This window comes from Acipenser ruthenus, chromosome 20 (genome assembly GCF_902713425.1).
Source record: "Acipenser ruthenus chromosome 20, fAciRut3.2 maternal haplotype, whole genome shotgun sequence".
NCBI classification, from domain to species: domain Eukaryota; kingdom Metazoa; phylum Chordata; class Actinopteri; order Acipenseriformes; family Acipenseridae; genus Acipenser; species Acipenser ruthenus.
This window is the reverse complement of record NC_081208.1, coordinates 25,023,648-25,050,258: the sequence shown is the minus strand read 5'-3', so window position 1 is coordinate 25,050,258 and position 26,611 is coordinate 25,023,648. Positions and strand designations below refer to the sequence as shown.

At 39.9% G+C, this 26,611-nt stretch overlaps 1 protein-coding gene across 1 annotated transcript; it reads left to right on the top strand.

The window, feature by feature from the left end:
- The first annotated feature begins 653 nt into the window (after nucleotides 1-653).
- Nucleotides 654-26,595, top strand: LOC117425120 (PH domain leucine-rich repeat-containing protein phosphatase 2-like). Its single transcript, XM_034041807.3, has 19 exons — nucleotides 654-1,130; nucleotides 2,368-2,648; nucleotides 4,950-5,083; nucleotides 9,344-9,534; nucleotides 10,012-10,137; nucleotides 12,361-12,515; nucleotides 13,612-13,758; nucleotides 14,309-14,539; nucleotides 14,934-15,136; nucleotides 15,504-15,564; nucleotides 15,820-15,915; nucleotides 16,128-16,283; nucleotides 16,587-16,772; nucleotides 17,572-17,734; nucleotides 18,367-18,497; nucleotides 19,462-19,575; nucleotides 19,871-20,065; nucleotides 20,649-20,880; nucleotides 21,481-26,595. Exons 1-19 carry the CDS (start codon nucleotides 930-932, stop codon nucleotides 22,786-22,788), a joined length of 4,311 nt encoding a protein of 1,436 aa, XP_033897698.3. The 5' UTR covers nucleotides 654-929; the 3' UTR covers nucleotides 22,789-26,595.
- The last annotated feature ends 16 nt before the right edge of the window (nucleotides 26,596-26,611 follow it).

The following is a 26,611-nucleotide window of genomic DNA, read 5'->3' as shown; positions in this document are numbered from 1 at the left end:
GGGCACTTCCAGACTATTTCTTGTCATGTAATAATTCTTAACACCCTACCTCTGTTATAAGAATAGTACATGGTCTGGAACTGCAAGTCACATGCAGCAAGCTGGGAAACGGAGAGCTGCATGACAGGTGAACAAATCTGACACGACTGCTGTCACCAAGTGGGTGAAACTGAAATGCAACACTAGCACTAGGTAGGAGGAGTGCAGATTTCTGTAGTGTAGTGCATCGAATGTTTGCCAACTTCTATACCCCCGTCCATTAGCAGTCTAGTACAGGGTTCTCCAATCCTGGTCGTTGAGGGCTGGTGTCCTTCCTGGTTTTTGTTCCAACTGTACCCTAAATTACTTAACTGGACCAATAAGCTTCAAATCAGTAGATCCACGACTGAGAGGCACGATTTCAATCAGACCACTTCCAACTCATGAAATACCGTATTATAAATTGCAATACAGTATTCATGATTAATACCACCTAAATAAATCTTGATACATTATAATACATTTTCTTTTTATGTACTACAACATATCTTTTTTCATGTTTTTATTTCGCATATTTTAAGTACAATGGCCGAACACTTACTTTCTAAAATAAAGTTAAACGACCTCATGAAAATGAATGCACGAAAAAGTCTGTTTCATAAATAGTTAAGAAGGCGTCATAGGGAGTGTATGCTATATGAATAATTCAGCGTCCGTCATATTCTGCCCTGTAAGCTCGCTCTCTCCACCTCATGAATATTCACGTCTATCTTTCTCATGTATATTGATTATGTGTCTATCTGACAGCGCAAACCCGTAGCTTTCAGTCTTGTTATGGCGTCTAATCAAGTCTGATGTGTTGTATTTCCCTCTCTGCTGCGTTTGTGCGTTGGAATTTCCCAGATGTTAGCCGGTTTATTTTGTGTTTAATTATAGAGATTGTAATGTAAATGGAGGAAGAAGAGATTGCGGCGGGGGCTGTACCGGGTCCCGAATCAGACCGAGACAAACAGAGAGGTGTCAGAGACAGGGGGTCTTATTCGGCTGCACTGCCCGGCACTGAGCTTCATAAAACGGGGTCGAGTCAAGGAGCAGCTCACGGCGACAACACTGGATCAGGGACATTAGGAAGGGGGATACGGGTATTGAAGGTAATATTATTACTAATAAATCAGATTGTCTGAATATATCGATATCACCGGTGCTGTACATATATAGGCCGTATGAATGATACAGTAAAATCCAATGTATGGGGCACAGAAGCCGTGGAATGAACACTGGTTTTGTCTTTATTTCTATTCTGCTTAACGTTATGGTGAACATCATTACTTAAATACACAGCTTTTTAAAACGATAGCGTTCTTATTGCACTGGTACCGCAATACAAATCTGCTACGAGGTAGGTATGTTCTAGCCTTTTGGCAAAGAAATACATTTTCATGGTTCAACTAACCTGTTACATTTTATTTATTTATTTATTTATTTTATATATATATATATATATATATATATATATATATATATATATATATATATATATATATATATATATATATATATATGCCTGTCAATTGCAACTAATCATTATCATTAACGGTAAAAACGCACATTGAGTGTTAACCATGACTAAGGCTAAATACGTCATAACTTCATTTAAAGTTCCGAAGGTACGCCTACTTTTTGAAAATCTATATTCATAAAAGATGATACTATACATTGAATTATTTGGCATGAGTTATTTGTAATTGTGTTTTTTACAATTAAGAGAACGCCTTCTTGTGTGCTGTTCACTGTACAAGTCGACCAGGGATCCAACACGCTTTGATAATTCATTAACCCCTCACTGCTCAGATTTTGCATATTTGTTGCCGTATTGGATTCGGAGTTAAAGTCCAGTCCAGGATTTTAAAGAATGGTTTTCATTCATTTTCTTCTGTCTGTGTGTTGATACATTTCAGTACAATACTTACATACTTGCTTGCTGAAGCTATGTTATTTCTAGGCAGTGTAATGATATGTTTCCTTATTGCATGCACAGCATTTATGTTCATTATCTTTATTGTACATCTAGGTATGTGCTGCTTCTGTTTTCAAAAAGGAATGTACATTGGAATGTTAAAGAAATACAATTATATCTTAAATGGCGGACAATCATTTTACACAACATGTTCTTTATTAACTCAATTAAAGATGTTTTTTTCAGCTGGAAGGGGGTAATGACCAACGCTTTAAGAAATATTAGACTTCATTAAAGTCACAGTGAAAATTAAGCCTGGAAAACAAAATGATCTACAGAAGAATGATACGTTTCTTAGAAGTAAGTTGTTAAGCCAAAGTAAAACCGGTTATGAACCCTCCCTGAACTTGGTTTGGTGTCTCTGTGTTCAGAGCAACATGAAGCGGAACAGGAGCCGCAGCTGTGTGACACCAAAGAGCCGGTTTGGGTCTCGGGAGCGAGACTGGCTGAAGGAGGATCCTCGGAGAGGCTGTGTGTTCTTGCACGGGGGTGGTGACCCCCAGCCGCCCTGCTCCTCCGGCCCCCCCTCCTCCTCTACCTCACAGTCAGACCTGCGCCTGGTCCTGTGCACCACCGACACCACTGCTGCGGAGCTCTGTGCACAGGGTGATAGTGAGGGGCTCTACCTGCAGCTGCATGGGGATCTCATCAGGTAAAGGGCAGAAGCAACACAGGACCAGCTGGGTTAAGCTAAACAACCTCATCCAAAAAAAAGGTCCAAAGTCTTTAAAAGATGCACACATAGAAAAACAAATATTCCATGTTATTATTTTTATTATTTATTTCTTAGCAGAATCTGAAAAGATAAAAGATGCACACATAGAAAAACAAATATTCCATATGCTGAAAAGATAATACAATGTGTTTTTAGTTATGGATTATGTGTTTAGTGTTATGTATGAGCTACGAGGGGTATCGAAAAATCAACTCTAAAATACAAGTACATATTTTAAGATATTTGTTTTGTGTTTATGACTAGTTGAAGAATAAGATGTAAAAGTGAGCATAGATTGCTTGCTCACTAAGATGATCATTATCATGCTCACAACTAACCATGCTCATTCTTACTTACTGATTCTTCTAGAAGAAGACTATACTAATAATAATGGATTGAGTGATATGCAACTTGAAAAGCGTTGAACATTGAAAATCTGTCTTTGGCTTTGGCGCTCCTGGTCTTTGTCCTCCAGAGGTCGGTAGCCTGCAGACATCTGCTCTTGAGCTCCTGGGTGTAAAAAGACGCTGACTGGCTCGTGGGATCGGAGGAGCTTCTGGTCCCTGAGCTGTGTGGGGAATCGCCGCGGTGATTGGAGATTCTAAATTAAAAAAAAAATAAAAAATCCTACTTTTTAAACCACACCACGCAGAAAACATTAAGCATCCCAGGGAGAGAGCTTATATGTAATTTTTTTTTTATTTAATATAAATCATCTGTCACTGGTTCCACATCTTTAACTGCTAATATATCATAAACCATTTGGCAACTTCATATTTTCAATGATACCACTTTTAACTGTGGCCCAACATGGCTGCCATATTTGGCACTCCGCTGTTTTCTTAGATTTTATCATTCACTTTTATATTACAAGTGTTGTTCAGTTTACAAAAGTACCATTTCATTTTTACATATCTATATTACTTAATGTTAACAAACCATTAGATCAGATATGCTATTCCCCTTAGATCATGCACCTAAGTTTTGTGGGAAAAAAAAAGCATTCCTGTTTTTTTTTTTTCCTTATAGGATTAAAGCTTTGTGTCAATAATTTGATCCCTTCTAACATTCACACCACAGTTTCTGGATATGCAAATAAATTAAACCCATCTGTGGATAAAAACCACAGCATTTATTTAAGGTCTCTGTTTGCAGATGCAGCGATTTGTCCATCTGGCAGTAATCCGTGCAAATCTGGTGATAAGAACTGGCAGTTTGACGTTAAAGTAATGTGATGTGATCCAGGCAATCGGACATTGTTGTCCAAAGCATTGCTGATTTTTAAAAAACAACTTTGGTCTCCAAGTTGAGAGTTTTATAATTCAACTAAAAACTCTGGATCCGTTAAAGGAACCTCAGCAAACAAACCCGCGGTCAGTCAGTGACAAAACTGCAGTACATTTTTTTTTTTTTTTTAAAGGATTGCTGACCCATATGGTTTTAAAAATATTTTCTACATAAGAAGGTTGTTTTCCTATCCTGTGTTGTAAATAGGCTTGGTTTGGCCAGAGGGCTTCAAAGACAGTGTAAGCAAGTGTGCCTGCAGCTGGAACTAGATTCATGGAATGTAAACAAACTGTAGCCAACAAGTCTAGTCTCTAGTGAAACTGTCCCCTGCTCAGGATGCTTATTCTTTAGCATAGCTTATTGAGTGTATATGAATCTGGAGATCTAAGGAAGTGCCTGTCCATAAACCAATCATAGTGTTGAATTAGTGCTGAAATAGTCTAATAGTACACAATTGTTGTGCCAAACAACACTCCTGATTCAAACTTGTCTTCTACAGTTTACAGTTTGCATTTCTGTAATGTCTAATTCAAGCACACAATGTTCTTTGAAACCATTCTGTATGTTTTGGGGGATTTGTTACTGTGCGTGTGGCATGTTGGCTAAAAGTAACAAATCATTTTTATATAAAAAATAAAGATTTCACAGGAGTTAAGTATCCCTGTTATAAATATCCGGTATTAGAATCACATGCAGGCTTATCTTTGATGGAAGTGCTGGTGCTGGTGCTGCAGCTGCCTTGCAGTGCCATACAGCTGACAGGATTCTCAAACCCTCAGTGTGATCCTGGCACTGAGTCTTCTAACAGGATTATCGAGCGGGATAAGGTGAAACTTTGATCAGGGGTTTAGGAGCACTTTAAGGCCCTGACTTTGGGAATCAAGAGGACATTTAGAAAATAACACGTTAATATAGTTTTGTTTATCGTGACACATTTTTGCCCCATTGTAGGAGGCTGGACCCCAGTGAGCGCCCTCTCCAGATGGTGTATGATTACCTGGCAGCAATGGGCTTCGAGGACCCACTCCGCATACAGAACGAAGCTGCTAACTCTGACCTCAGCTGCATGATGCGCTTCTACAGCGGTAAGTCTATACAGCACTCTAAGGTCTGTGATTCTAGGAGGTAGATGTTGTTCCACCTCTTGAATTGCACTCCCAAGAGAATTTAGATCAACTGAGGAGAGTCAAACTTTGCTAAAGAGGGATGGAACAAAATCATTAAAAAAAAAAAAATCTGTAAATAGTGACCTTTCTGTGCTAATGCGAGGGTACAGGATTTTACAGCTACCTGCCTAATATTTCGAATATTCATTGAGTACTGAATTTATAAAGCTGCACCATTTCTGCTGGTGGGTTCACAATTTTGCATCCGTAGTGTACGGTACAGTTGTTACTCAAGAAACGTTTGTGTTCCCTCACTCTCTCTTTTTATCATCAGTGTTTCACAGAGCCTGTCCTGTATGACAAGCCAATAGCCAATTATCGTCTTAGTCCTGATAGGCTTTGTCTATGAGAAAATGGGACTTAATGTTCTCCCTGCCCTTTACTGTAAATAAATCAGCCTGTCACTGGGCTAAGGTTGTATTATTATTATTATTATTATTATTATTATTATTATTATTATTATTATTATTATTATTATTATTATTGTTTCTGTGTGTTTATGCTGACCTACAGGTCAGTCTAATAATCACTATATTTTAATACATTCTATATGAAAAAGACAATTTGATCATCCTACAGCTATCACATGTATGGCAGAGATCCCATGGAGATCAGGTGCTAAAGAAAGCATTGTTGGTTTGACACATTACTGAGTTGTCCAGAGCCAAATTCTCCTGGAACATCCATGCTTCCAGGAGCGTCTACACAACCTAATCCTAACCTTAAAATCACAATCATATTTAAAAATGTCTAATCAGTCCCTCTGTGGGACAACTGAAATACTATTCTCTATTGAACAGATGCTATTCAAAGCAAGGATGTACCCAGAACATTTAGTACCAGACAAATTGACAACCAGCTGTTAGTGGCTCAGTTTACTCAACCATTGCCCCAGCATAGTGTTGGGGGGCACTGTACTTTAGAGGTTCTATCCTTTTGATGAGGTTCTGTCTACTGTGTGAACACTAAAGAACCCATAGCAAAAACATGTCTTCATTTCCCCATACACCTCTGGGTGTGTCCTGGAAAATCAGTATGGTGGATACACACGCTAGCATTTCTCAAATGAGGAGCAATTAATTTGCCCTGACACGTTGGACTGCAGCTGGCACACTCACCTGAGAGCACTCTGATATCAAGTGTCCTTGAACTGTTGCCAGAGATGACCTCATTAACACACACTGATAATCTCAGGTGCTTTATTTTTTTGTTGCCGTTCTTTCTTTGTAACATTATGATTTGTGCACAAAAAAAAAGGAAATTTGTGTCTCCACTGTTGCACATGTTTGTTTCATGCATTGCATGTATTGAATCGATTTTCTATCTAAAAAGTAATTGCACCCACAAATTCAGCATTGTTTTTTCTGTGTTCCGGACAGAAAGTGGGTGGTCCCAGATTGTGATGTCTGTTTCACTCAGTGAGTCACTGCTGATTGATCTGAAGCGGAGCTATGACCGGATTTATGCAGTGCTAATCCAACTCAAGACACACAATAAAACTTCTGTTATCCAAACAAATTGGGACCAGGGGTGTTTGCAAAATCACTTCGTTTGGATGATCAAATTATTCCTGCTGTTTATTGTTTTATTATAAGATTGCCAGTTAAGAAGGATCCAGAACTCCTGCACCTTTCAATATGTAATTTAAAGTAGTCTACTGTACTGTACAAGAGCTAAGGGCTGGTTAAGATATTTTACCTTTGACAATAGGACAGAAGAGCACTGCACCCAACTTTACAGGTTAGGGTACTCTTCCGATAAGAGGTGTTTGGATGTTTATAAACTGTATATTTTTATTAAGTGTTATTTATTAATTGAAATGTGTAATATCTGTATTAAACTGTATTCAGTCATATAAGAGTCTTGGTTAAATAATTTAAAAAGAAAGTTGACATGCAGTGCCATGGTTTTTGCAAACATTTTTAAATGCTTTAGGTTTCCATGGGGTGGAATGTTTATTTTTAACCCTAAAAGCCCCTCAACTACTAAGATATTTACAAATGCAGCAGGTTCTGTGTGTGCCAGTTTTACAATGTTGGTAGTAGAGCTTTGATAAAAAGAAAAAAAAAACTTCATTGTGAAGTTGTTTTAAAAATTTAATATTGGTATAATACAAATAAATGTACTGATTTGTGGTTTTGATATCTCCAGTATACATTAAAAAGTATATCACAGGCTTCATGTTTTCTGTGCAGTGTCAGCAACAGAACATATATGCTGGTAAATTAAGTAGGATATAATTACTATAACCAGTGACAGTTTAATGTTAATAATTTGTAGCTGATGTAAACATTATTATTATTATTATTTGTTTATTTAGCAGACGCCTTTATCCAAGGCAACTTACAGAGACTAGGGTGTGTGAACTATGCATCAGCTGCAGAGTCACTTACAACTACGTCTCACCCGAAAGACGGAGCACAAGGAGATTAAGTGACTTGCTCAGGGTCACACAACGAGTCGGTGGCTGAGGTGGGATTTGAACCGGGACTGGGGACCTCCTGGTTACAAGCCCTTTTCTTTAACCACTGGACCACACAGCCTTCCATGTTATCTAAATGGTTATTACAGCATTTACTCTATTAACTTTCTTAAACTGCAAAGAGATAACATTTGTAAGTTATTTTTAAGCAGTGTCATTACTTACCTAATTGCACTATTTAAAATGGTCTTTTTAAAGATTAACATAAGATTGCTTTCCTCGCAGACAACAAAATGGATACAGTTTCACATTCTTGCTCTATTTTCTTCAGTGAAAAAACGGTTTTGTTGTTGTTATGATGTTACGAGGCATACCTGCACTTGTTATCTATAAAAAAACAAATGCAGCTAATTGCGCTTATGGGAAAAATTTATTAAAGTGATATTATGCAGTCTTAAAATGCAAGCAAGTTATTTCATGTCTCAGAAACAAGAATGGTAAGCAAAGCATTCTCAATGCAGACTTGGCATACAAAACTTGGAACTTGCTCTTACCAATCACCAGCACCCAATGTTTGGATACAACTCCTTGTAATTGTGGTAATAGTGGGCTGTCCAGTGAGAATGGTGCTAAAGGATTACAGGCTTAAGCATTTGTCTGATCAGTGTAATACTGGCCAATTAAAAAGCAGTGTTATTTACAACCCGGTACTGGGATAACCTTTGTCCAGCATCACTAGGATTTGCCCACTGCCCTCAATTCCACCTGTTGCAATGAATGTAGACTGATTTGAACTTTCATGCTGAACTTTGAACTTTACTACCCAACGTAGGACCGGTCAGTAGGACAGCTAGAGGAAGCTGCCTAGAAACACAGTTGACACACTTAAGCAGCTTGTTTTACACTGGAGTAATTGCTTTTAAGAAGAACATGGGAAATAAATGCTAGCTTGGTAACCCATTCCATACACTCACCAGTCTGTATAAAAAAGTGTGTACCCTCAGTCTCAACACAATTTCAAACTGTGTCCTCTGGGCCTGGTCTCTGAGGTGCACTAGGCTTAAATGTTATTATTATTTATTTCTTAGCAGACGCCCTTATCTAGGGCGACTTACAATTGTTACAAGCTATCACATTATTTTTACATACAATTACATTATTTTTTTTACACAATTACCCATTTATACAGTTGGGTTTTTACTGGAGCAATCTAGGTAAAGTACCTTGCTCAAGGGTACAGCAGCAGTGTCCCCTACCTGGGATTGAACCCACGACCTTCCGGTCAAGAGTCCAGAGCTCTAACCACTACTCCACTGTTCTCCAGCTCTTCGAAAATCCTACTTTCTAGTACCGAGTCCTGTTTCTTCCCTGGACTCTGTTCAAGGCCACACCACTTTGTGATCAGCGTGCAGTATTTTACATTTATTACTCAAATTTAATTTGCTACATTTCTGCCTAGTTCTGTAAACTGTCTAGATCCTTTTGGTTTTTTGGGGGGTCTGAAAACAATCACATGGCCCCAACTAGAACTTCCAGCATCTTTCTCAAGCAGCAAAAAAAAATTAAAATGTATGAGGTTGAAAATGATTGAATCATTTAAAATTATTTTAAGGTTAAATCATTAGCTCTGCCTAAACTATATGGAGTTGGTGATCCTGAATCCTAGCAAACGTTGATTTTTGTCTGAATCCTAGCAAACGTTGATTTTTGTTCTTGTTGTTAGTATTGACATTATCAATAATAATTTATCTTCACAGAGAAGCCTTGCAGCGTGGATCAACTAGAGCGCATTTTGCTGAAGGGGGTGTTTAGCGTCCGCAAGGGCAAGACACAGCTGCAAAAGTGGGCAGAACGGCAGGTCATCCTGTGTGGCACCTGCCTCATTGTGGCCTCCGTCAAGGACAGCCTCACGGGGAAGATGCACATCCTGCCTCTCGTAGGGGGCAAGGTAAGAGCTGAAGGACTGAGTGAGGCAGCAGTGTGTTCCAGTGGTTAGAGCTGAGGAACTGGGAGTGAAGCAGTTTAGTCTAGTGGTTAGATCTGTGTTGCGGGGGGCCGGGGGTTGGGGGGGGGTGACGGGACGGTGGACGACTGTAGCCTAGCAGGCTAGTTAGAGCTAAGGAACAAGGAAGGAGGAAGTTTGGTCTAATGGTCAGAGCTGCGGGACAGGGTGTCTTCATGGATAGAGCTGTGTAGAGTATTGATGAGTCTGTTTATGGTGGAAGAAAGGTAAACATAATTGTAGGACATTGTATCGGCTTGATTTAAAACTTTCTCAAAAGATTATATAACTGTTAATGTTTTAGAACGTCAAATGAACCAATATGAATGTTAATTAAGAGACTCCTCTATATGCCGTTATTATGCCAGTTGTAAGCAACTGTGACGTGGTTTGAGATGAGCTGAGTGGTTTTGTGCTCTGCAGGTAGAGGAAGTGAAGAGAAGACAACACTGCCTCATGTTCAGCTCAGCGGGACCTCAGTCTCAAACATACTTTGTCAACTTTGATTCGCTGTCTGACTACCAGAGGTGGTATCGACAGGCGTCCAAAGTGAGTATATCTATCTTAACTGTCTAGCTAAGTATATGTTTATCCAAATGTCTTCAGCTGCTGTTTTCCTTTTAAGGTGCAGATGTTTTGTTGTCAGAGATGAAAAACAAAACCTTATGCCTAAGTTTCCATTGTCCTTATCATTTTTAAAACTAGTAGTGCATCAAGAATAGAGGGTGAGTTTTTAAGTATCTGCTGTGATAAAACACACTGTGCCATGTCTGTAGGTCTGTCTGTAAGTCTAAATGTCTGTGTCCCTGCTGTAGATGCTGCTGTTCACGACTGGTTCATGGCTTTGTCCTCTAACTGCTGTACTGTACTTCCCTGGCTTTTTAATTCTCTGATTAACACTCCTTCTACTGATCTTTTACCCCAGTTTAACAAGCTTGGTTAAAAAGATTGCTTAATCCTATGAACAATGGGACAGATTTATTAAACAGTACATTTTATTTTATTTTTTTAAACTAGTTTTGTAGAAATAAGTTTGTATGATCTGGCCTGATATCTTAAAATATGTGTTAGATTTTTTTTCTGGAAGATTTTAAATGAGTGGGTGAGGTTACAAAGCGAGAGTCTGAATTTACAATTACTAAGATTACACGCACAAGGAATTGATCCTTTTGTAATTGATTGTTTTGAATTCCAAAACAAATGTGCAGAGTTTACATGTCAAACTCAACTGGGTTCAGGAATCAATGCTTCTAAACATATGCATTTGAATTGGATTAACAACCCCTACAAGATTCCATCTCAAAACTAGATGACATGCACAATATATAGAGTATTTGTGAATCGATTCCTCAGATTGGTAGCTTGAATCCCGTTGGATTGTGCATTATAAACAAGGCATTTGATGTAGCAAGGTCTGACCGGATTCCCATTGCAAAGCATTTTGAGCCATATTAGATAGTTTGAACCTCATGCCTTATTCTGATGCAGCACCTGCTAGTATGAGAAACCTTAGAGGCCATATGAATGAATGCATGCTATAAAAGGGGGGGGGGAGCATGTTCAAGGTAAACAAATAAGAAAAAGGGGAGAGAAAGAGGGGTAAAAAAAAGAAAATGGGAGGAGAGGAAAGGAGATTCTCATGGTGGGCCGATGACAATAAAGCCCTTGTGTGGTTTCAGGAGGAGTGCCAGTGAGGAACAGTGAGCCTGCGTGCCTGGGCACCATGGCTAATAGATACTTTCAAGGAGATTCCCGCCTGCCTGCCTGTTTGCTTTTCTGAGAGCCTTGGGCTCCAGGCTCCTTGATAGACTTTTAATAATAAAGCTAGCCTTTGAATGCAAGCTAGCAGGAAACCATGTTAGACTGCCAGACCTTTTGCATGAAGAGTTTTTTTTTTTTTTTTAGAATAGAATAAAAGACTAGGGAGAACTGCACTGAAGTATTTTCTTCCACTCTGGTTGCATTAGTTTCACTATAATTGTTTATGAAATACTGTACAGTACTGCTCACCCAAAGTGAATTCTAGTCAGAACAGTTCAAGTTAATTTAAGTAAAATACAGTGCAAATACTGATCATTCATCAAATTTAGTTTTTAACTTTATGCATTATACAAATCCATAATCCAGTACATTAATAGTAACTTTAGAAACATACAGGACAGATACAGGAAAAGTGGATCTGTAGGTTTTGTTACACAGAGCTCTGAAATGCTTCCATTGCAAGCCTGCTGAGTCAGGCATTTCTGGCATCCACATAATCAAAAGTTTAAATATTAACTGGGTTTGACTGATCGTGGTAAGCATTTAAATCCTGAGATCTATGGACTGCTGATTAAAGAGCTTTTTTGTGTACAGTTACTGCTGTTGCTGTGATTATGATGGATTATAATGTGTTTGTGTGGGCGTGTCTAGTGGGAAAGTTTTTTTTTTTAAATATTTATACACAGTACATTACAATAAAAGGAAGCAGTCCAACCAATTTTATTAAATAAGTAATCATTATACACTGGCCTGGTGGTTTCAAGACTTGTACGTACTTGTATTTAAAAAGTTGTTGGTGTTTTTTGGCTTGTTAAAATCCCTGTATGAAAAAGAAGTGAGGACTGAGCATATCTTTGAGAAACCACAGTGTGGGATAAAAAAAAGATCTCATTTTGAACATGTTCCCCCTGTCCCAAAATTACAAATTATGTTTACCGAAGCATGTCATATTTAAGCTGCAGACAGGAGGCCTGGCCCAGTTTTAACCATTGATGTGCCTGTGTGTTGCAGGTGGTGTCTCAGACAGTGAGTGTAGTGGACCTGTCCTGTGAAAGCCTGGAGGAAGTCCCGGAGTGCCTGTTCTACAGCCAGGACATCACACACCTCAACCTGCGGAACAACTTCATGAGGCCTGACAGGACAGAGGGGCTTCACAGCCTCAACAGGTAACCCCAACTGCACAGACATGTGTATTTGTGATAGAAGGGTTTAAACAGATCCCACTGCCTGGTAGTTCTTTCAGTTGATCCTATATTAACAAATGCTGCTTTCAGGTTTTTTTTTGTTTTTTTTTTACTGTAATATACACCAAACATGTTGGTTCTTGACTCCTCCATGGCTACACCTTACTGGGAATGGTACCAGAAAAAGGAAAATAAAAAAATAGGATGTTGCCTGCAAGCAATATAGGGTCAAGTAGACTCACTGATGCCTTGTAACAGAACTGAACTTCAATCAAACCCTTTCTTCAAAGTATGCAGTAAAAGTGACTGTGGTTGAAAAGCAGACAAAAGTTCAGTGTTTTAGCAACAGAAGCACACCGAATGATTGCCAACAGCTAAAAAGGGAAAGATTTAAAAAAGGCAAAACAAAAAAAGATGTCATTTTGAAGCTAAACTTTCATTAAAACCTGCAGTATAAAAAATAAGGGTTTTAATCAAGTTAAGAGTTAGGAGCCTTTTTGCTCTCCAGGCAGCCTGTCAGTGAGGGAGGGTTGTGGCACATCACTTCCTCGCTCGCACTCTGCATTAAATTTAGTAACAGCTCAGTCACACTCTCCGCAGGGCTGGGAAATGAGGCGGGGGTGGGGAGGAGGGTGGAGGGTGAAGACAAAGGGGGGCAGGGACTAGTTCACTAGCTATGTGCAGAAGCATATGATCTGATTCAAACCGCCGGCTGTAGAGAATATTAGGAACATGAGAGAGAAGTTTATTAGTGTATTGATTCAGAGTACAAACCACTGCAGACTGTATTGTAGGTATATGAGAGAGCAGTCCATTAGTGTATTGATTGATTTTGTGTTTTGGACTGATTCAGAGTAGAAACTAATGGCAGCAGAGAGTATATCATCGTGCAGGTATATAAGGAGTATGGTTTATTCTGTATATTTAATTTGTGTTGCCATAATCATTTAGTTACCAGTAGTATTTGGTGACCATTTTGCACTCATGAAAATACTTAACTGAGGCCGCCATTTAAAAAAAAAAAAAAAAGTAGTTTAGTTTCCTGTAATTTTTCTCTCCTCTTTTTATACTGCTGTAGGTTTTCTCAGATAAAGAGTTTGAATCTCTCCCACAATCGCCTGGGTTCCTTTCCTGAGTCTTTGTGTGAGATCCTCACGTTAACCGAACTCAACCTTTCTTGCAATGGGATTCGCTCACTCCCTGCCCAGATTGAGAATCTGCACAGGTCATTTTTTATTTAAAATTATTATTTTTAAATAATATTAGATATAAATGTTTGATTTTAAATGCAAGTGAACAGACTGTGGTATATGTTTAAACAGCACAAGCCTTTCCCTGCTGGTATTCCACAGGGGCTTCAGGTGGTGGTTCGTCACAGTGTTTGAAACATCACTAATTAACTAACGCCAGGTTTCCGTCTGCAACTTGAATCCTGTCTGTAAAACTCTGTCTACAGTCCACAATCTAGTCTGGAACTCGATGTTGAACAAAGATAAAAAGCTTGCCTGCTGACAATGGAAATTAACAAGACTGATTTCAGATCACTTTCAATTAAATTCCAGTGGCTGATGGAAATCTACGTGAAAGGTTAAACCCATGTCCCATAATGTAGACCTCGTAAATTGAGAAATATTATCATTTAAAATTGTACTGCTGTAGATATGACATGGGTTACTATAAAGTACATGTCAATCAAGCTGTCCTCCAGGACCCCTTGTAATTATGAAGTTGTGTTTTTAATATGAATTAAATAAATACGGTTGTGTGGTGTCCAGCTTACAGACGCTATCTCTGGATGGGAATCACCTGAGCTTGTTGCCAGAGGAGCTGGGCGGCCTGTCACAGCTTAGTAGCCTGGGGCTTTCCTTTAACAACTTCTCCGAGATCCCTGCTGTGCTGGAGATGCTCAGTGCCGTCGACAGGCTGGCCATGGCTGGGAACTGTCTCGAAAGCCTGGACCTGGGCACCCTGAGCAGAATGAGCCACTTCAAGCACATAGACCTCCGGTGAGGCAGTCTGAGAGAACCACACTTTACACAGTTCAAGCATTGCAAAACAATGGGCAGTATTCACTAAGCATTATTTTTCTTAAGGAAAAAAAGTATTTTCTGTCAGATATTATTACAGGACCTCTAAGACTTGGTTAGGACATTTGTCCAAGTTATTATATAGTATAAGAAACTGGGAATATAAGGAGGTGCGTCTGATTTATTACATAGCAAGACCTGCTTGCCGGTTTATTATTTCACTTTTTTTTTTTACATTTACATACCGTAGATGTAAGTCATGGTGATCTGCTTTTTCATGACACTGATGGCTCTACGTTTATCATTGGATTTCACTAACTAGTTGTATTGTATTGTATACATTTTTATTTTTGATGCTGTTATTTCCCCACAGTTTGAATGGGCTAAAAGCGGTTGTGAGTCGGGGGGTGGAGACATTGAAGCACATCACGCACATGGACCTGCGTGACAATCGTCTCTCAGCGCTGGACCTCAGTTCGGCCTGCAGTCTTGAGCAGTTGCACTGCCAGCGCAACAGCCTGGGGGCGCTCACGCTTAGCGGCTTCGCCCTCCGAGCCCTGCACACCAGTGCCAACCGTGAGTCACACACTCGTTTATTTATTTATTTATTTATTTATTTTTTTTTGGAGATGAATGTTGGTGCTAATGAAGCAGCTGAACTGGCAAAACTCTGAACTAATCACCAAACAAAACCCTTGTTCTGCCACCTGATATTTAGCATGGCCTACCAGATTTTCCAGTACGAAAAAGTCTGGTTCTTGGGGCCTGTTGCATCACTGGTGATTAATCAGGTTGAAGCAAGATATGTAGTTGTTTTGAATGGTGAAGGGTCCCTGTAACTGGCTTCTAATGCTTACGCCTTTAAAACATATATAATAATAGTACCCTGCCCTTTTAACCTCTGACAGAAAATATTTTGAAATATGTAATGTGTCACCTACAGATCTGATGAATGTAAACATCTACCCTGTACCCAATCAGTTAACTTACTTGGATCTTTCACGGTAAGTGTTTGTCCTTGTTTTATAAGGAGATTATTATTATTATTATTATTATTATTATTATTATTATTATTATTATTATTATTATTATTGAAGATCCTTGCTTTCCTGTGTTAACTGCCTATGACACTATACCTTTATTAAAGGAGTTCTTTCTTACCTCTTATTCTCCCAAAACTTGTATAAGTGGCTTATAATAAACTTCTGGGGTAAGAGCCCTAGTTTGACCACTAACAGTCCTGGCTATGTTCCCAATAGGAATTTGCTGGAGTACCTGCCGGACTGGGTGTGTGACACCAGGAAAATCGAAGTGCTGGATGTGAGTCACAATCTGCTCACTGAACTCCCTGGCAGGTAGGTTTGTGATGAGCTCCCTTTACTGGTGAATGGTTGTCAGGCACTGAGCACAATGTAAGTCTATGTCAGTACAGCTTCTGTGTTTATATTGCGATACATTAAGTGGTCAAGGTAGTGATCAGTTTGGGTAAAAGATTAAAATGATTTTTTTGGAAATATAGATAGATTGTCTGCCTCTATTGTATTATTGTTTTGCTATTTTTTTCAAGGCTCTTGAGCAGTCTGAGTCTTAGGAAACTGCTTGCGGGGCACAACCAGCTCCACAGCATGCCTGACCTCCTGGACCACATCCCCCTGGAGGCCCTCGACCTCCAGCACAACAAGCTAGGCGAGCTCCCAGAAAGTCTCTTCTATAAGGCCTTAAAGTAGGTCACTCACAATCCCTTGACACAGCTCAAATTCTTTTATGGTTGCGGCAGTCCGTCATCTTAGTGTATTTGTTGGATGCTTATAACCATGGTACTGTATATGTATCAAACAACAACGTCTTATTAAACCAACTGAATTAATATCTTCCTGTAACATTTATTCCTAATCCTCGGGGCATGTAAGGCTATAAAGGCTGTAATTGAACAAAACTGTTGTGTACATTTTTTATACACCTTTTTGCAGTGGTACGAATGTTTAATAAATAGGAAATGCATCTCCCTCCCCCCCCCCCCCCACAGTCTAAGGTACGTGAACGTGTCTGCAAACTCACTGGAGACTGTGCCCCCCAGCAGTCTCAGTGTCCTCCAAGAGCTCTACCTCACCAGCAACAACCTGAATGAGCAGTGCGCCGCCCTGCTGGCTGGACACCAGAATCTCCGGGTGCTGCACATTGCCTACAACCAGCTGCAATCCTTCCCACCCAGGTAGGGGGCGCTCCTTTATTCTATACTGAGCATCAAAAGAAACGTATCACTTATATTTGAGCATCAAAAGAAACGTATCACTTATATTTGGATAAAATTCACTAGATGTGATCGAAAAATTACAAACTGTGTTTTAGAGCAGGTGCAGTGACTTTTTATTGTGCTGATTAACAATTGACATCACGAAGATGCAAAATGATCTGTCGCTCTTGGGTAGGTGTTGTGACTCTTGGTCTCCCAGTTCGTGGCTTGTCATTGACAGTGTGTGTCTGGTTATACCATCTCGCCAGGTTTGAAATTGCTGGCTGTGAGCACCCAAGATGGCGAGCCACAGTACGCTGCCCTAGGCAAGCCTCCAACATGTCGATTGCATGAAAGCGCTTCTCTCTTGACAGATGTGGCATATTGTTTTTTTTTCAGTGATTTTCCTTATTGCTTTTATTCAAGCTTGCAATTCAACAGCTGAAATCACTCCATATCTAGTGTCCAATCAACTGTCTCACTAATTAGATGATTAAGTGCATATGCTTCAGTCATAGTGACTCAAGTGTGTCATGGTCAAGGATGAATGATCGAATGATTAAAAAGAAACCAAAAACATTTCGTTTATATACCTTATTTTTTTCCGAAAATAAATGTGTTATAATAGTGATAGGTTTCTTTTGATGCTCTGTATATTAGCAGGCCATTAAATTGGGTTTGATAGCTCATCGTACGAACATTCGAGATCCACAGATCAAGTCTTGTATGTATGTATGTATGTATGCAAAATTAAGCTCTAGTTTGTTGTTGTTCTCAGCAAGCTGACAAAGTTGGAGCTGCTGGAGGAGCTGAACCTTAGCGGGAATAAGCTAAAGACAATCCCCTCCACTGTGGCCAACTGCAAGAGACTGCACACCCTGATCGCTCACTCCAACCACATCAGCGTCTTCCCAGAGATACTCAACCTGCCAGAGATCAAGGTGAATGACTGTCTGCGAGTGCAACTGTACCTCTGGCAAGTGTGCGTGTCTCTGTGTCTGTGTGTGTGTGTGTGTGTGTGTGTGTGTGTGTGTCTCGCTCTATGTGTGTCTCTGTGTGTCTTGCTGTGTGTCTCTGTGTGTCTCGCTGTGTGTGTGTGTCTATGTGTGTGTGTCGCTGTGTGTGTGTCTCTGTATGTGTGTGTGTGTGTCTCTGTGTGTGTGTGTGTGTGTGTGTGTCTCTCGCTGTGTGTGTGTGTGTGTGTGTGAGTGTGTGTGTGACTGTAAGTTTGTGATTGTTCTGTCTACACAGAAACCTGCCAAATATCAAAATTAGTCCAGTGCGTGGATTGTTTTTGTACAATCGTCACCACTATTAGAAAAGTAAAAAAATTACAAAACTAATTACTGTGCAGTGGGGAAATAAATTGGTCACTAGTTAAGGTAATAGATGTTTTATTAGTTTTTAAGTTTGTTTGCAGAGATATTTGGGTTTGGACAATTTTTAGATTTTTGGTAATGAATACCCCTCAAGAGAGGAATTAGGCAGTCAAGAAAAAAACACATATGCAATGAGAGCCTGTTTATCGATTAGGGTAAAGCCCAAGTTGAACCCAGATTCTCTCACTGCCCAGTTGGTAGATCTGAGCTGTAACGAGCTGACAGAGATTCTCTTGCCTGATTTGCTGCCCCCAACCCTCCAAGAACTGGACCTGAGTGGGAACACCAACCTCATCCTGGAGCACAAGACCCTCAACATTTTTAGGTGAGCCAATCACTGAGTCTGCGTTATTTGTGTTTCATCTTATAACGAATATTGGCATTTTTGTTCCCGAAATGATTTACAATGCCCTCAAGCCAAATTAATGTTGTAGCATACGGTGGAAAATGAAGGAAAGAGACACACACAATTTGCAGGTACTCCACGGTTTATTGGGACGATTATTCCCAGCCCCTGTTAGCCTGGGCCACACCAAAAACAACATTCAAGCACTGTCACAGCATCACATTCACACAGCAGTTTGTGTCACTCTTTAGCACAGTGCATTTTTTTCCTAGAGCAGCCCTCTTTTGGAGTCGATCTTATCAAGAAAACCTCTAGTTTTTCTTTGTCTTTCACCTTTTCTTACTCTGTCCACTGCATCGAGTTTCATTTTAACAGAGAAAGATTTTCATTGGTTAGGGGTCTGGACTCTTGACCGGAGGGTCGTGGGTTCAATCCCAGGTGGGGGACACTGCTGCTGTACCTTTGAGCAAGGTACTTTACCTAGATTGCTCCAGTAAAGACCCAACTGTATAAATGGGTAATTGTATGCAAAAATAATGTGATATCATGTAACAGTTGTAAGTCGCCCTGGATGAGGGCGTCTGCTAAGAAATAAATAATAATAATAATAATAATAATAATAATAATAATAATAATAATAGTAACTTTTTGTTGTTTGCCATGCTTCATACTGTATATCTGAATCGTTCACCCAATGTTTGCGAGTCAGATTGCATTATGGGGAAAATAGGAGCCATGACGTTACTGTGTTAGAACCGATTTTGAACTATAACAGGTCATGTTATAACATGATAGCACTGTATATTCTTTTCATCTCATTGTAACGGCATGTCCAGAACTAAGCTGCTAATTTATTTTCCTGTCTAGATTTTCTGGATGGTACTTATAAGACTAATCTGGTTTGTTTCATAACCTGTGTGCTTACAGTGAGATTCTCTTTCAGCCATATTGCCACTCTGAAACTGGACCAGAAGCCTTTGATGTCGGCAGGAGAGTCCATGGGTTCCTCAACGCTTTGGAACCATGGATACTCTGAAATGACGGGCCAGAGGAACAAGTAAGGGGGAGGCGGGGGCACACAAGACAGGACTCGTAGCTTTTTGAAATGTTTACGTGTGTGTGGAGTGGGTGGGTGGGGGGGGGGGTAATGTTAATATCTTCAAATAACATTTAAGCCACAGGCACACATTTTTCAGTGCCACATACTGGAAGAGAGTGCAGTTTTACTTGCTGCTTACCTGAAAAGGAGAATGGAAAGTGACTTCCCATGTTGAGTTAGCAGGATGGAAGTACTACCTATAGGGACTGCTGTTATAAGGGTTTTTTGTGATCCCTCCTTTCGTCGCCCCCAGGCTGTGTGTGTCTGTGCTGGCAGTGGACAGTTTTGGGGACAGTGTGGAGGCAGCATATGGGATCTTTGACGGCGATCGCAATGAGGAGGTCCCGCGTCTGCTGCAGTGCACCATGGGAGATGTGCTGTCGGAAGAGATCCAGCACTCTAGCATTGACACCGTCTATATGAGCAACACCTTCCTCAGCTCACATCGGTACTGCACCCCCTCCCACCATGCTGGGTTATTTCTGTAAAGTTATTTTTATCTGTGTACCATTTCATTATCGCTAATTTCCCTGTGTCCATTAAGTCACTTTAGACTTTAACAGATAAAGATATTTAAGAAAAGTAAACTTGCTTGGGAGCCAGAAAGTTTTTTTTTTTTTATCCTATTGACATTTAGGAAAAATAAATATTGTGGGGTTCTCAAATAAGATTACTTTTCTTACATGTTCCATAATATTTTTAACAGTGTACTGTCGTCATTTGTTGCTAAATTCCATGGCATCTATTTCTGAGTTATTTATATCCTCAGCATATGTGTGTTACCCATGTTCCTTATTATATATACTTTATTATGTGCAATTGGATGTGTTTCTTCTGGTCACGTGGCTGCTCTAAAAATAACTTGTACACATAGAACTAAAGCAACAACATTTTAAACATGATTTTAATGAAGAATGCTCGAGGATAATGTGAAGTTTAATATATCTTCTCTCAGATAAGAACCCTGGGAGTGTGCAATAAGTGAACTCTTAAGTGACCCCCCCCCCCCTCCTTTTTTTCCTTTCCTGCAGGAAACTGGGAATGGCTGGTCAGAAGCTGGGAGCTTCAGCCCTGCTCTGCTACATCCAACACAACCCTGGTGACCCTGGCAGTTATTTCAGCCTGACCCTGGCCAATGTGGGCACGTGCCAGGCTGTGCTGTGCCGGGATGGGCAACCCCTGCCACTCTCCAGGGTCTTTAGCCTAGAGCAAAGCGCTGAGGAGACCGAGCGTGTCAAACTGAGCAAGGCCATCATTACAGAGGTGCGAGCTCTGTGTGTGTGTGTGTGTGTCTATCTTCTGTGTGTCTGCAGGGTTAGAAATTCACACTAGTCCTGCACCCAGTCCTGGGTTTCAGAACTATCCTTATTCTAGTATATTATTAAAAGTGGAGTTTGAGGGGAAACTCATTCATGCTGTGTTTAGTGCCATCAATTCAAAGATAATTTACCAGGGGCCTGATTGCTCAAATTCCTGGCACCTGGTCATTTCAATAATATACCTAAACAAAGGAGTTCTTAAACCCAGGACTTGATGCAGGCCTAGTGTTTCTAACTGCAAAAGTTTAATATTTCAAACAGAGAGTAGTGCTAGATGGCATAAGTCAAGGTTGAAGAACAGCAAGGGAATAATAAAATGTGTGGAATAGTCAACTGAGTATTCCAAGCTATTTCTTTGTTTATGTGACAGTAGACAGACGAGAAATTCAATTTTTATTTGGGAGTTTCAAGAAGCTCAAACATACCCCGGAATGACCTAGAAACTAAAGAAAGAATCTCATTATTCAAGATTCACACTGCTCTGTAGCTAAACGTGTACAAACAACTCCTCATTCCAAACATGTCTTTTTTGTCTTTCTCGCAGGACAACAAGGTGAGCGGAGTGACGTGTTGCTCCCGTCTGCTGGGCTGCTCCTACCTGTCTCCCTGGGTTCTCCCTAAACCCTGGGTGCGGACCGAGCCCCTGTGTTCCCAGGATGAGTTCCTGATTCTGGGGAACCGGGCCCTGTTCGAGCGGGTCTCCTACCAAGAAGCCGTGTGCACCGTGCAGGCGGTTCGAGACCCGCATGCTGCTGCTAAAAAGCTGTGCACCCTGGCCCAGAGCTATGGATGCCGGGACAATGTGGGCGCCCTTGTGGTGTCCCTTCATATCGGGGAGGACAGCTGCACCTGTGAGCTCCCCCTGTCTACTGCAGCGAGCGGAGGAGGAGGGAGGATCTACCCCACTGCTGTGCCCCTGGGGGATCCTGCAACCCCTTCCACTAGCAGCGGCATAGCTTCAGAGTTCAACAGCGAAATGTCTGCCTCAGAGGTAGGGAGTGAGGCCGGGTCGATCGCCTCTGACGAAAACCCTGCTGCTGGACTAGCTTCCAGACCAGAGCGCCGATGCAGCCTCCATCCGACGGTTTGTGGAATTGGAGGATTTGGAGGTGGAGGCAACAATCTGGGGCTGTTTCAGAGGCAGCCCTCCTGCGCCACCTTCTCCAGTAACCAGTCAGACAACGGGCTGGACAGTGATGACGAGGCCCCACTAGATGGCGTAATTTCTAATGGGAGCAAGTTGGAAGTGGAGGTGGATATCCACTGCTGTGCGTTCCGGGTGAAGGGCGGGGCTCCTGAGGGGAATGGGGGGCAGGAGACTGTAGAGGAGCGGCGAGGGTTCGCACTCCGGCTCTCGGAGGACATAGGCAGTTGCGTCACAGCAGGATTTGGGTGCAGGATGCGGCGTCAGAACAGTGTGGTGGTGGCTGCTAATGGCTGGCTCCACTCTGTGAGCAGTAAAGAGACTTCCGATCTTAAAAAGTCCCCGTCCACCTCCAGTCTCTTTGGGAAGAAGCTGTCTAACGGCTCAGTGGTCACGGTAGAGGAGAGCCACAACCTCATCGAAGTGGCCCTGGAGGCCCCCAAGAAGAAGTCAGGCTACTTTGCTGCCCCTGCCCAGCAGGACCCTGAGGACCAATTGGTGGTGCCGCCTGGTTTGGAACAGGATGTTTGGGAGCAGCTGAGACATCTCAATCCAAACCCTGGCCCCCCACCCACTCAACCAGCTCCCACCACAGGAGACCCAGACTGGGATCATCCCCATCTAAATAGTCAACAGCAGCAGCTGCAGCAGCCTTGGGATGCCAGCGGCCTTGCGCTACAGCAGGAGGTGTATGACACTGCACTATAGAGGGCAGCCAAACACACACATAGAGTCTGGGTTCAAATAAAAACCTGCACTGGAATGGCCCCCTGGTGACAGATTTGGCCATCCATGACATGCAAAGATGGAAGGAGAGTATAGGAGGGTGATCTTTGTACAATAAAGGACTAAGCCATTCCTACCAAGTTGTCAGACTGGACCTAGGCAGAAGAAAAGCCCAGGCTATAGCAAGGCTGTCTGGGGAAAGACGAATGTTATTTATTGAACTCTGTGTGGGGTGGAGTAAAAAGCTTTACTCTGGTAATTAAACCACAGCTCTAGAAACCCTTTAATATTCAAATAAAAAGTACTCTGCCAACTTTTAACTGGAGATGTATTTGTTCGAGAAAATAAATCTTAAAGCATAGAGATCTTAATATATTAAATTCATAACCAAGTATATTTTTACCTACTGATGCAAGAAAGGTGTGTTAGTACTGTATGTAAATTGTGATAAGGGTACTCATGATATTAAGAAAAAAAATATTCTAAGGTGTACACATTTCATATAGATTAGTTAATTTCTTAAGTAATTATCAATTTAAGTAGAGAGGATGGAGGGAATGTGCCACAGTTACTATAAGATACTGTGAAAAACATATACAAAACCCAAAGCCATTTATTTTTTGCTGTATATATATATACAGTACACCAAGGGCTGGTTTTTCAAAATTTGTAATCTGGATCAAAGTGCTCCGGATTTTGTAATCCTATATTTCTTGATTGAGATTCCTTTAAAAAAAACATATTTCGTAATCAATTATTTGTAATCTTAATACAGCAGTGACGTTTTCTGAAAAGACGGATCAAAATGATCCAGATAAAAGTAATCTCGATCACAAAAAATAGAGGATTCCAAAATCCAGATTACTTTGATCCAAGTTACAGGTTTTGAAAAACTGGCCCCAGAGGTGTGAGGGAATTGTTTTTTTAATGCAAATATAAAACTGAGCAACAGTGACATCTACTGGCAAGATGGATGTATTACTGGGATTGCTGGGGTTTCTTTTGCTCCTTGACAATGATATTTTACACAGATCTTAGTGAAAGTTCACATACCCTTGTAATTATCAGATTTAGAGAATTATTTTCTATGACAGCATGAAAATTGGATTTTAAAAGTGCAGCGTTCCACAGGGTTTTAAGAATAATTGTAAATATTGAATCTAGTGATGCTGGTACAGTTAGAACTGAGGACCAGCAGACCATGTGAAATACTGGTCTGTGTTGGAAATAGTTCCAAGAGCATGATTGTGGGACACTGCAGTTTTAAAAGAGAGGGCTGGATCCTTGATAAATTGTCATAGCCAGATTTACTATCATCCATATATGGTTACTGTAAACCCCTTTATGACTGTGGCCTCTCTTTTAGCTTACAGTATATTCAATAACCCATTCTAAGTCTGTGTGGTGGTATCAAAATCTCTTTGTTGGGCACAATCAAATACTTCTCTCAACTCTTGCACTTTTCCGTTGAGATAGTATGTGCAAATTCAACATAATGTCAGGTATATGCAAAAAGCGTTGTTAAACTGTAATGTGATGCAATATTCATAGCCACTACTGCAATCATGTGTAAAGAGTGACAGAATTGCACTGAATGTGAGTGACCTGCAAATACAGGCTGCCATTCATAGAGCTCAGTGACACCTGAGTTTAAGATGGTCTGAAATTTGTTTTAATAGTCTATTCATAAAACCTACTGAAGGTGGTTTATTTTTTATTTATATACCGAACATTTGAAACAGATAATACATTTTATAAGGTGTATCAGATCCCCGATATCTGTCAAACTTTGGGGATAACAAATGCACAGCTCAAATCGCTGTCAATGTTCATTGCTTGTTCTCATGAACTATTATCGGTACACAAAAATAAGGAGGTGTTAATATCAAAACTAAAGTGTTTACATTTTTTTAAATATCATCTCTATTATGAATAGGTTATAAAATAACATTATTTTAAGATGCTGTTATTTTAGTATCATCATGTTTCATAAATGGCAGCCTAAGAATGGATTTGTCAGTGGTTCTATGTGGGTTTAGTATAGAACACCTCTGTGTACTGTGATATAGTGAGTACATAACTGAGGACAGCAATTTTATTTTTGTTAATGCATGAGAGGATCAAACACTGTAGAAGCACTTTGTGTATATATTTGAATGAAATTATATATATATATAGCTCTATCAAATATTTATACAAGTGCACATGAACTCATAGAAGTTAAGATTGTTGTGGCTTTTATTGGTCACTTAGATTTGCCAAATCTTCTCTAAGAGAAAGCAGCCAATCAAGCTAATGCTTACTGTACATGAGCCGATTATTGTTTTTAGTTTTTTTTTTATTGTGTACGTGTGTATTTGCACATGGATTGCATTTTCTCCAGTGCGGTTTACTGTAATACTCAATAAAGAAACTGTCATGTTGGTAATCCCCATTGTTCTCTTGAACAGTTCTCATTATGTATAGGGAAAAGATTGGACAAGCGCCAACAGTTTGATGCAGGGTGATCCAACATATAAAAAGTCTGCCGTTTGTATATTCAGAATTTATACACCGTGGCCAAGAAATATGGAGATATCTGGGGAGGGGAGGCATTTAGATTGTTTCTTGTTTACTGTCAAGTTCTATCTCATTTAATCGTACCAAATAGATTACATGCATTCATGCTATCTGCAAATCAATATAATAAATTTAATGTGGTAGAAAGGTGAAGCAAGTAAAAAAAAAACAGAAAATCATTGTAGCTAATCAGGAACATATGATAAAAGTAACGCATAAAGTGTAATGGAATACTGTGAATTTTAAGTTAAAAGTGATCCTTCTGTAGTAGAAATCCACTACCTACGTTTTGAACTTCAGGCCTCTAAATACTGTACAGTATATAATGTGCAAATGCCTTTAACCACACAGGGAAAAGTACAATTCTTACATAAGAAATGATATAGTATATATACTCTGTGCATATATGCTTTTAACATACAGGGACTTCAGAGCGGTTTTAAAATGAAAAAAATATATACTTGTTTATGTACAATTATAAAAAATGTTTAAAAGCAAAAGCTATATTGCATCTTAAAAACTGCTTAAACAGCGACCAAAGTTGTTCCATTTTTTTTTCTAAAGGTGCTTAAATATTTTTTCTGTAAGCCAACAAAGTTGAGGATTATTTTTGAACTTCACTGTCTCACACAGATGTATAGCTCCACCTCTTAGCTGAATTTAGGTTTTAATTAAGTTGAGGAAATGTGATCTGTGTTTTTATCAAGTTAAACTTCCCAAGTGCTGAAGCGATGATTGCTTTTTTTTTTTTTTTTTTTTTTAACGTGTATATTGTGATCCATCTTGGTAGGTAACTTCAGGTTTAAGTTTACTCATTATTTGCTCTGTTCATATGCAATTCTAATTATTAATGTATTTAGTGTTTCAGGAATGTCATACATGTGATTCATTTGTACAAAGTTAATGTTTTATGTTTATATTAGAACAAGGTATTGTTTTAAATAACTGAAGCATACAAGATATTTTTATGTTTTTATATTTTAGCATGCAGAGACATACTGTTTAATTTATTACTAATGGAGATTGTCTTCTCTATTGGATGTCATTCGTTTACAGAAATTGAGAGCATTGCTGTTCCACAGCGTGGATTTGCTTTCCTTGTGTTTGGGGAGCAGATGATGGATCATGATTGCACTTGAAATGCTGCTACATAGATAACGTTAAGAGGAAAAGGTGTATTTTTTATTAACCTTTTAGCCAAAGTAGCAATAAAACATTTATACTGTGAAATGTAAGCTGTGTAGTT

What these genes read in the sequence shown, in the direction of transcription:
- LOC117425120 (XM_034041807.3), top strand. Translation starts at nt 930, where the DNA reads ATGGAGGAAGAAGAGATTGCGGCGGGGGCTGTACCGGGTCCCGAATCA. An exon ending in CTGCATGGGGATCTCATCAG is followed by an intron (nt 2,649 to 4,949) that starts GTAAAGGGCAGA and finishes GCCCCATTGTAG; the next exon opens with GAGGCTGGACCCCAGTGAGC. An exon ending in ACCTTCCTCAGCTCACATCG is followed by an intron (nt 20,066 to 20,648) that starts GTACTGCACCCC and finishes CCTTTCCTGCAG; the next exon opens with GAAACTGGGAATGGCTGGTC.